This window comes from Brachypodium distachyon, chromosome 5 (assembly GCF_000005505.3).
Source record: "Brachypodium distachyon strain Bd21 chromosome 5, Brachypodium_distachyon_v3.0, whole genome shotgun sequence".
Classification (NCBI taxonomy): domain Eukaryota; kingdom Viridiplantae; phylum Streptophyta; class Magnoliopsida; order Poales; family Poaceae; genus Brachypodium; species Brachypodium distachyon.
The window spans coordinates 1403338-1413933 of record NC_016135.3 but is presented as its reverse complement, the minus strand read 5'-3'; the positions used below and the strand labels follow the sequence as shown (position 1 = coordinate 1413933).

The window sequence follows — 10596 nt, the reverse complement described above, 5'->3', positions numbered from 1 at the left end:
TGTCTAACAGTCAGCTATCCACATTTATTTACTTTGCTAATCATACCAAATCCACAATTCAGCAAGTGATCGAATAGGAAGTCATTAAAGATATACTTCATTTTCCACTGTCACAAGAGACCAATAACTTATTCAGTCAAATTTTCCTCAACTAATCATCAGCTGGGAGAATTTTGTGGGAATTTTCAGCAAGAAAAAATGGAATTCATCTTCGGTTCAATCAAATTTTCCTCAACTAAAGCATAAAAGGCTCATTTGGTCATCACACTGTTAAACCGCCCTTCAATTGAACATGGAGTAGTTATTGCCAACAGAAGAACCACAAGTTCTTCTGGCTTCTGTTGAAGAACACAAATCTTTTGGAACGCAAGAATTTTGTGCCGCGGAGCTACAATAGTTTCTTGCTTTTGCCCTCAGGAGGAAACTTTGTGATTTTACCAAGTACGTAGATGCTTGTTTCTGTGGTGTATCAATCGGACATTCAGACATTGTACTATGCTACCAATAGTCCCCACAGGAGCAGGTGCCGTCACGGAAATGGTGGAACCTTCTGACATCCCTGAGCACAATCTCCCGCCCAACCATCCTGGAGATGAACTTGGCTGCCTCATGGCAGTCGTTGCACACCCTCAGGTTCTTGGCCACCCTAATGGTGGCTCCAGGCGGCGCCCTGAGCAGCCCAAAGGCGATGGCGAGTTTCTCGCTGTGGTACCGGAGCATCGCCGCCTTCTCGGCCTCGTCGACGTCGTGGAGCACGCACGACGTGTCCGGCACGTACCCCTCCCTCCGCATCCGCTCCCAGAGCGCGTCCATGTGCGCATGCACCTGGGCACTCTCCGGGTGCGCCGACTCGCCGGCCATGAACCTGTGGATCGCGCCATCCAGCTCGATCCAGCTGCAGCCGGGCTCCTTGGCGACGCCCCTCTGCCGCATCATGCCCCGCACCTCCGTTGAGTTCTCCCACAGGCCGGCGGCGGAGTAGATGTTGCAGAGGAGCACGTAGTGGCTGGCCTCGTCGGGTTCTAGCTCGAACAGTCTCTCGGCAGCGATCCTACCGAGCTTGACGTTCCGGTGCAGCCGGCACGCGCCGAGCATGGTGCTCCATGCCGACACCTGGTGCTCGCCTGGCGCCATGGAGCTGATGATGCCATAGGCCTCATCCAGCCTGCCCGCCCGCCCGAGGACGTCAACAACACAGGCATGGAGGTATGGCGTTGGCTCGAAGCCGTAGTCCCTCTTCATGCCCTGGAACAGCTCCAGGCCACGGTCGACCAGGCCGGAGTGGCTGCAGGCTGCCAGGGCAGCAATGAAGGTGACCTCATTGGGTGTCGCCTCGCCATTTGCCACCATACGGTCAAAGAGTGCCAACGCCTCGTCGCCGAGCCCATGCATCCCATACGCCATGATGAGGACGTTCCAGGTAATGACGTTCCTCCTCGGCAGCCGGTCGAACACCGCCCTCGCCAACGCCAGGCAGCCGCACTTGGCATACATGTCCACCAGCGCGCTGCCCACGGCCAGGTCCGATTCCAGCGCATGCCTCACCGCGTACCCATGGATCTCCTTCCCCCTCGCCGGCGCTGCCAGGACCGCGCAACCCGGGAGGAGTGTCATCAGGGTGATGTTGTTCGGCATGCACCTCTGTCCATCGACGCTGGTGTCATCTCCTTCTAACATCGTTTCACCTGAGGCAGCTGATGATGGCAGCTGCATTTCCCTGACGAGCTGAAAGGCCTCGCTGATGAGTCCCTGCACGATGCAGCCGGTAATGAGGGTGTTCCAGGAGACGATGTCACGGAGATCAATCATGGCGAAGATCGTGTGCGCCTCATCCATCCTGCCGAGGCGCGCATACATGTCCATGAGCGCATTCTGGACGAACCGGTTGCTCGCCATATCGCGCTTCACCACGTACCCGTGCACGGCCTCCTTGCCAGTGAACACCTCGGAGCGTGCGCACGCGGGGAGCACGCCGGCCATGGTGGTCTCGCTGGGCGCGCACCCAGCCTCCGCCTCCATCCGCGAGAAGAGCTCTATGGCCTCCTCGTCCATGCCGCCATGCTGCGCGTAGCCGCAGATCATGGCGTTCCACATCCCGAGCTGCCGGCCATGCTCGGGCACCATGTCGAACACCCTCCGCGCATGGCTCACCTGCTCGTTGCTGGCGTACATGTCCACCAGCGCGCTGGCCACGAACGAGTTTGCGGCGAGGTCGTCGTCCTTGAGGACGAAGGCGTGCACCTCCCTGCCCACGCCGAGCAACTCCAACCGCGAGCACGCCGGGAGCGCGCTCGCGAACGTGACGCCGTCGGGGCGCACGCCGAGGGCCACCATGTCGTAGAGCACCTGGACGGCCTCCTCGCACCGCCCGCCCTGCACCAGCAGGCTGATCATGGTGTTCCACGTGACGAGGTCTCCGACGCCGGCGCCGGAGGAGAAGAAGAGCCTCTGCGCGTCGTCGACGAGGCCGAGGCGCGCGTACATGGAGAGCAGCGCGTTGAAGGGGAAGCGCTCGCGGCCTTTGTCGAGGAAGCCGTGCTTGAGCGCGAAGGCGTGCGCCTCGCGGCCGAGGCGGTGGCCTTGGTCGGCGAGGTGGGAGCAGGCGAGGAGGACGCTGACGAGGGTGAAGGAGCTGACCTCGTGGTCGGCGAGCATGTCGCGGAGGGCGTCGAGCGCGTGGCCCCAGCGGCGGAAGAGGCAGAGTGCGGAGATGAGGGAGTTGTAGGAGACGGCGTCCCGGAGGTCCGGCGGCGTGGCGGCGAAGAGGGCGAGCGCCGCGTCGAGGTCGCCGCAGCGCGCGTAGGCGGTGAGGAGGGCGTTGGAGACGGCGGGAGTGGGGCGGTGGAGGAGCGCGCGGCGGAGGGAGGCGCCGTGGATGGCGCGGGTGGAGCGGGAGTCGCGGAGGGCCGCGGCGGACTTGATGGCCGGCGGGAGCGCGAAGTGGTCGAGAGCGGATGAGGGGGAGGCGGCCAGGGAGGAGAGCGCGCGGAGGGCGGCAGCGTGATGGCCCGCGGCGGTGAGAGAGCGGATGGAGGAGGAGGTGGGCGGCTGAGGCGCCGGTGGGATTACGGTGGCGGCCGCCATGGAGGAGCGAGCCGAGGGGCTGAGCCGTTCAGGGTGGAGGGAAGCTTGTAGAGCGCGGATAAGCTGGTTGAAGTTTTCTCTTCTTTTTTTTAAAAATGCCTCTTTTTGGAAGAAACAAATGCGTGTGAATTTTACAGGAAATGATTTGATGATATTTCCTATTGTTATTTTCTGGACTAGTAGTACATTACTTCCGATCCCACTAAACGAAGATTGAAAATATTACAAACTGGAAGTGCGGTATATTTTTGAAATTCCTTCCAGATTTAAATATCGACGGACCTTAAACTTCAAATGAAAACATCACACTGGTAAGGCCTTGTTTGAAGCTTTTAAGATTTTTCCTCTTCTGCAAATCATCTCCATGACCCAAACTTTTATGATTTTTATTTTTTTTGCAAAACAGGCCCAGAGTTAGGCAAAATAGAAACTATTGAGAAAACAAATAATGGCCAGGCAGAAATAGGGACACAGTGCATACGGTAATCTTGCAACATTTTAGGCACACAGTAGGTCTTGAATAAGAACAGGTCTATATATCCATGTCAGCTAAACAATAAGCATAGGTACGAGTACAGATGTACTTCTTTGCTAGTGCTAGAGCTAGAATGGCGGATGCGAGGCGCCTCACTGAAAACTCTCTCAGTCGTAAGCTCTCCTGTTGGCAAGCGGGGATCTTGAGCGCAGAGGAGATCGGCTGCAATTGTACAAAAACATTTCATTAAACAACATGAAACATAATATGAACAAACAAAGAAAGGCTTATAAGATGGCCCTCAAAGTACAACGGTTCAAATTTCAGGACCAACCACTGGATTCAGTAATGAGGCACAACTTTATAGGAAGCAAGTAATGTAAAGTGAGATGGCTAACTCAGATGATTAGCAAACATTAGGAAACATCGCATGGCCTAACGAAAACATTTGCTAAGAGCAGTACGAAGCGTAACCTCATGAAGATCAAACAAAAGTAATTTGAGCGCATTACCCTCGATAGCGATCACGAACAGGACTTCTGCTCCTGTCATATGAACCATACACAGGACTCAACTCAGCAGGACTCCTTGGACGACCATAGTCAGGACTAGGTCGTGACCTTCGGTACACAGGGCTAACAGAACGGCGATACGAGCTATCATCCTGCCTTCCATAGCCGCCGCCGCCGCCACCACCTCTAATTGGCCTGTCATACCTGTCACCTGGTTCACTGTCATCCCTGAAGGCATACTCAACAGATATCACTCTGTCCAATAACTTCCTGCAGAGGGAAGAGAATTGATAAGGTACATCATCACTCAATAAGATCAGTTTCAAACAATCCAAGCCATGCAGATATTCTCAGTCAAGTGTAAGTTTCAAAACCAGCACACGGCACATTCATCAAAAAAGGGAAAAGGTAAACAGACAGGACTCAGCACACGGTACATTCATCAAAAAGGGAAAAAGTAAACAGACAGGACTAGGGTGTTTCTACAAATGAGTCTAGTGTATGCTAGAAAAACTTCCATCCAATAACCACTGTTAGACAGCACCATTCCACCATCTCTTCGTCCATTAATGGAACACTTGGAAAAATATTAGGGACAGTTGTAAAAGTACACTGCAAATGTGTTCAGTGGTCAAAATACCATTGCAAATGTGTTCAGTTGTCAAAAAAGAGTAATTGACTAATCTCTATAGCACACAGGTGGTAATTGTGGTACCCATATGAGCCCTAATTTATGAAAAATGAGCTTACTACCCTGATTTCAAAACCACATTTCTATGTTTCTAGAGAACTCCTTTTTTCACAGATGTACATTATGGGATGAAGTGTGAAATTGTAACAGAACTGTATCTATTTGTATGCTGTACAAACAAAAACAAAGAGGAAGGTGCAAAATATCGACTTTAAATTATGCAATTTGTTTCTCTTTTGCACATCTCACAATTTGATAATATTTTGGTCCAAAAATCAGAGTTGGCAATTCCTCTCATAATGTTCAGATAGGATTTTCTTTTCCCAAAAAAGAGAAGAGTGCCTTTTGAATTTCTTAAAATACTACTAGCTCTTTCTTGCAGACAGTATGGCCATTTGACCATGATCAAACCCATTGACTCTTGTCAGAATGGTAAAATGAACCTATTACATGTTTGCAAGGGTATCTTGATAATCTACCGTGGTAAGACTCCCTGTGCAAGGTTATTTTGACAGTCGGACATCTTTACAATGGATCCTTCGACAGTTGTCCCAAAATCATCAAAGTGCGCAGTACAAGATATCAAAAGTTAAACCAAATATGAATATGCAATTGAACAGTTGAAAAGCAGTACTTACGTAGAATGAGTAGCATCGAGGGCTTTTGTGGCTTCTTCCTGTGTTTCAAATTGAACAAAAGCAAAGTTCTTCCTTATCCGAACATTTGAGATCTTTCCAAATGGATCAAAATGCCTTTCAATATCACTGACTCTTGTGTTGATCGGGTCAAAGTTAATGACAAACAGTGTCTTAGTAGGCTTAGTATTCACAGGTGGTTTACTATAGCCATCACGGTCATCACGTCTGGTACCGCGGTCACCCTGTCATGGGAATCACCAGAAGAAAAGGGATGAATTACAAAATGAACAGAAGCCCACATTATTACTGGATCAGTTTTTTATCTGTTAAGGTTTAGTGAGATTCCAAGAACAGTGAGAGAAATTACCCGTGACCACTCCACTGAAAGTTTGCGTCTCCCAGGGCCAAAGGGCACACCATCAAGAGCCCGTATGGCATCATCACCATCACGCTCATCCTCAAAGTAGACAAAAGCAAATCCTAAAAAAAAAGGGTAAATCCACCAGTTGGAACAATAGAAAAGTAAATCTCAGAATGATCACTGTTCAGCAACAACATTTAAATTTCCCAAATCAACTAAAACACATCAACCTATTCAGTCAAATTCAAACCTAAAAGAAACAGAAGAATACTGCACCTGCACAGATCTGATGGTATCAAGAGCGCTAATGTGGTTATTGGTAGATTCCATTCATGATGAGGCTAAGCATGCTGTTGTGCAACTTATATCCAAAAATCCAAAGTAAGAAGGTATGACTGGAGTGTTGAGCATGCTTCACCATTCTATGGAACAAGAGCCTCACAGACATTGCTTATCGAGACTGCACACCTAGCATAGTATCATGTCGATGCCTGGAGAATGGTGTGGTGATACTTCTAGTCATGGCATGGCATGGCATGATGGAACTGATGGCATGGCAAGAATCGTATGATGACGTCATTCCCCACAAAACATGCTTTGGCAGAGGTAACATTGAACAGTGCATCATGAAACGGATAGCCAAGTGCAGGGAGTATGGCCGGAAGAGTGAATGTAGGGTATTTCAGGAGTCGAGGAGCCCCAGGGGGAGCTATGTATGTTTGCCTCGGTAGTTCCTGCGCCAGAGTAAACATTTAAACATCTTGTTCCTACTATACATGCATTGCTTGCAACTGCTGTTAGATGACATGGACCATCACATATGTTGAGATATGCGTTCCATGACATATAGATGTTACATATGCACAGCTGATATACTTCAGTTTATCGAAGGACCCTACTTGTTCAAAACACGTATTAATAAGATTTATTTTATACTAAGATTGTTAGACACAATGAAAAACTTACATAAACAAGCACATCCACCTATTGTTCACTAATCAACCAAAGCTAAACAATAACTCCACAGCACACGCTTGCGTAGAGTGGAGATTACCAATTAACACTTCTTTTTTGCGGGTAGCCAATTAACACTTCATCTACCCAAGAAATAGATGTCAAAAATAAACCCCCGGTGATGGGGGATACATATGCATCAAACAGTGGAAGAAAAAAACATACACCCTCCGTCCAACAATATGAAGCATATTAGGGTTCGGTTGACCAAGCCTTTGACCACAAATTACTTCGTGAATATGTGACTAATGTGATCAAAATCATATCCATAAGCAAATATCTTTGAGTAGGAATATAATGGATATGAATCTATGTCATATAATTACACATTAATAGAGTAATTTGAGGTCAAGGCATTGGTCAAAGGAAAGCTAATACGCCTCATATTGTTGGATGGAGGTAGTCCTCCCTCCGTCCCAAAATAATTGATGTGGATTTGCATAAGAATTTATACAAATTCACGTCACTTATTTCGGGACGGAGGGAGTAGAAGAGACAAGTTAATTGGGAAGAAGGTGGGGATGAGAAGGGGCGGGTAGGCGCAGAACGGACCTGACTTCATGTCGATGCGCTCGATCCTGCCGTAACGGTAGAAGAGGCGGTCGAGCTCCGAGTGGCGGGTGTCGTAGTCCAGGTTCCCCACGAACACGGGCCTCATCTTCACCGAAGAAGGAACCTCGCCTCACCTCTCGCGGTACAAGGATCCAAGGCCGCGTGCACAGGAAAAACCCTAGCGAAGGAGAGACGGGATCAAATCGTGGAGGGGGGCGAGGAGTTGAAATTAAGAGGTGGGGAGGAGCAGGGAACACAGGGAGGTGGCGGCGGTGGAGCAGTACCTGCGCCGTCGTCGAGAAGGAGGGAGGAGGCTAGGGTTCTTCCTCGGCTTCGTGTTGTGCTTGCTGTCTGAGGCTCTGAGCCTCTTCTCTTCTCCTTTTGCAGTTTGGACGACTTGAGGAAGAGCCAGTGCTGCGTTGGGCTCTATAGCCCCGTCCACTGGGCCAGTTTTGGTTTCCAGACTTCTTTTGTTCCAGAAGATTTCAGACCTAGAATTATCACAGTACTCCGTAGTTTTTTTTCCCGCGAGTTAATTACCTCAAAATTGTGTGCCAAAAAGAGAATGTCGACAAGTTCTCATACAAACATATTTTTTCCAAAATAAATCATGATAAGTCATATTACGACTGAAATCTGGTTAGAGTTCAAGTTTCAACCCTTATTTGACAAAAACCATTTAGGAACTAGGTGATTCCCCACGCGTTGGCATAGAAAATTTTATATGCACGTTTGGATATGATTTTAGAAACAAACTATGATAATATGATTTAATGTAAAAGAAATATGAATATTGTGGGACAAAACGACTTTATCATTCATAACACATATGCAACAAAACAATAGGTGTAGTTTTGATGTGCATGAACATTAACAATTTCGGAGAAACCGAGAAGTGAAGCTCCGTCAACCTGAATATTTTCAGATCTTAGAAAAATTGACATATCATGAAAATATGTATGTTTGGTGAAATATTTATATGCAACGTGAAGATGAATATCCTAGGTATCAAAATATTAAATTCGAATGGACCACCAAAATGGAGTTCTAGTGTACTACAACACATGATATGGATGGTGATGTGGAGACTTTGAATGCTAATGATGTGCATGATGTGAACATTTTGCATGTGAAATTTGCAAACATTAATTGCACTTAGAGGTGATCAACTTTGTAGATTATATAGATAACCTAGTCGCCAAGTAGGAGGGAGGAACTTAGGGTTTTGAAGTTTTGCTCCTCTTCCAAGGTCCCTTGAATGGTGTCAAACCCTAAGTTCACCCACACCCAGATTGTACTTTCTTCCCGCTGTGAGGATCGAAAAATTCCACTGATAGTTGTGGTGGCTACCAGTTTCATCAAGAGCATAATTTGATTTGAGTTCAATTCCAAAGACTTCCTTACTTGATTTTCTTGTTGGGTTTGCAATCTCTTGTTTTCTTTTCGAATTATCATCCAATTCATAAACACCGACCAAGAATCTAAATCCCTATAATACAAAAATTAAGAAATACCACTATGTTACCCTTCACTCATTTTTACAAGGTTGACCAACATTTTAAAGCAAATGTGGCACTTGACCTGTCACTTACACTTCTCCGGTGGGTGGGTCGTCTATCTCTCCCACGTCACCTCTACAACAAATAACTTCTCTAACCCAGTTTATCATGTCCACCCATCACAACAGAAACGACCATGAGTATCTTCCACGCACCAGTTTTATCAGAAGGTATATCACCACATGGCCTATTCGTCATCGCCCATGTACACTTTCAGGAGTACGTTGAAATTTACTTCAAAATATCATTAATTCAACACATAGATGATCTTTTTACGAGCTAAATGTGAAAAAGTATACATGTTATCTCAACTTAATGTATGTATCAAGCGGGCTCCCTAATTTATGAGAGTAAATAAAACTTGTATCATCTGGTTGTAGCAGCATGTCGAATTACTCGATGTCACTACTCATGCCTCTCTCGTGCCCTAGCTGCCACCCAGGACCAGCCGATCGCATTGTCCTCCGGCGGCCGGCCGACCGGAGGGAGGGCAAGCAACACATCTTTGCCTCTTCTCCTTGCCTGCTACAATAGATCCCCAAAAGTTAGAATTTGGTCAACCGGCAGCGGCACTATGGTGGTGATGGTGGCACTGTGTGGATCAAGAATAAAGTTTTCCCAACTTCTCGCCCACCTCGTCAACGGCAATCTTGCCGGTGGCGTGGAGGAGTACGGTGCAGTTGGTCGCTACTCTTCTGGAGTGGTGGATCTAGTTTTGTGTTTGTGCTTTACAGGTAGTCTGCACGTCTCGGTTTTTTTGCTTCCTTTTTCAATCGGCGAGGGTCGGCCAGCTTCGACCTCATCGTGGAGTTAGTATGTCCAGTTCTTCTCAGATCTGTCTGGCCGGATCTAGGATGATCATCCAACCCTCTTCGTCCCTTTCTTCCCCAGGACGGTGGTTTGTTTCTCAGATCACCGTCATTGGCGTCTTCTGGCTCCGACCGGCGACTTCCCGGCTACTATGTCAACAGCGTTTTCCTGGCTCCGACATGGTTCGGAGGTCCAGAGGCAGCATCGAGCTTCGCTCACGGCGTGCCACCGGCGAGTGTGGGAGGAAGACAACGACGTTTACCCACAAGAACTTACGTGTAATTTTATTTTATTTTAAAGATGGTTCTGTAAGGGTTGGTTGATTTAGTATATGGCATCGACCTTTTCAGAAAAAACAAAAAATTACTCGCTTTCACTAAAGATTTGTATTTGACCTTCACATATTTTCTTTCATGGTTCGCCATGTTTAAAAAAATTCGGTAACATGTCCTGGGCTTCCAAGTGTCATGCTCATGTGGATGACTTGAAAGCCACGTGGATGCCAACAAAATAATTAAAGATAAAAACTAAATGTAAATTGTTGTAATATAATAAAATTCTTACATGGGCTGGACTGTAATCCTACATGGCGGCGACCAAATCAACGAATTCCAAAGACCTGCCAACTTGCCAACAAGGCATAACCCTGCCAACTAGGCGCCGGTCAAAAGAGTCAATGAGTCAATCCTCTCATGCCATGGTCAAAGGAGAATAGGAGCTTGAGTAGGGGCCAAGAAAGGTGTAAGGATGAGTTACCACTTTACTCTCACTTTCCCCCTCCCTCAAGGGTAGCCATGGTCTTTTGTCATGGACCCCTAGGCTATAAATGCCCCCCATGGGGGTCATGTATCATTCACTCTCCATTGGAATAAGATCAAAGGGGAGAGGGCTAGAGCAAAC

The 10596-nt window shown here is 47.8% G+C and overlaps 2 protein-coding genes across 2 annotated transcripts; both read right to left on the bottom strand.

The window, feature by feature from the left end:
• Window positions 1-81: 81 nt before the first annotated feature.
• LOC100821270 (pentatricopeptide repeat-containing protein At3g57430, chloroplastic) lies at window positions 82-3151 on the bottom strand. The gene has a single exon (XM_003580916.4). The coding sequence runs from the start codon at window positions 3082-3084 to the stop codon at window positions 499-501; it is 2586 nt and encodes an 861-aa protein (XP_003580964.1). The 5' UTR covers window positions 3085-3151; the 3' UTR covers window positions 82-498.
• Window positions 3152-3580: 429 nt separating this feature from the next.
• Window positions 3581-7773, bottom strand: LOC100825680 (serine/arginine-rich splicing factor RS31). Its single transcript, XM_003580288.4, has 6 exons — window positions 7612-7773; window positions 7328-7505; window positions 5768-5880; window positions 5401-5642; window positions 4072-4341; window positions 3581-3781 (listed from the first exon to the last, which is right to left on the bottom strand). The coding sequence occupies exons 2-6, from the start codon at window positions 7431-7433 to the stop codon at window positions 3727-3729; spliced, it is 786 nt and encodes a 261-aa protein (XP_003580336.1). The 5' UTR covers window positions 7434-7505; window positions 7612-7773; the 3' UTR covers window positions 3581-3726.
• Window positions 7774-10596: the final 2823 nt, after the last annotated feature.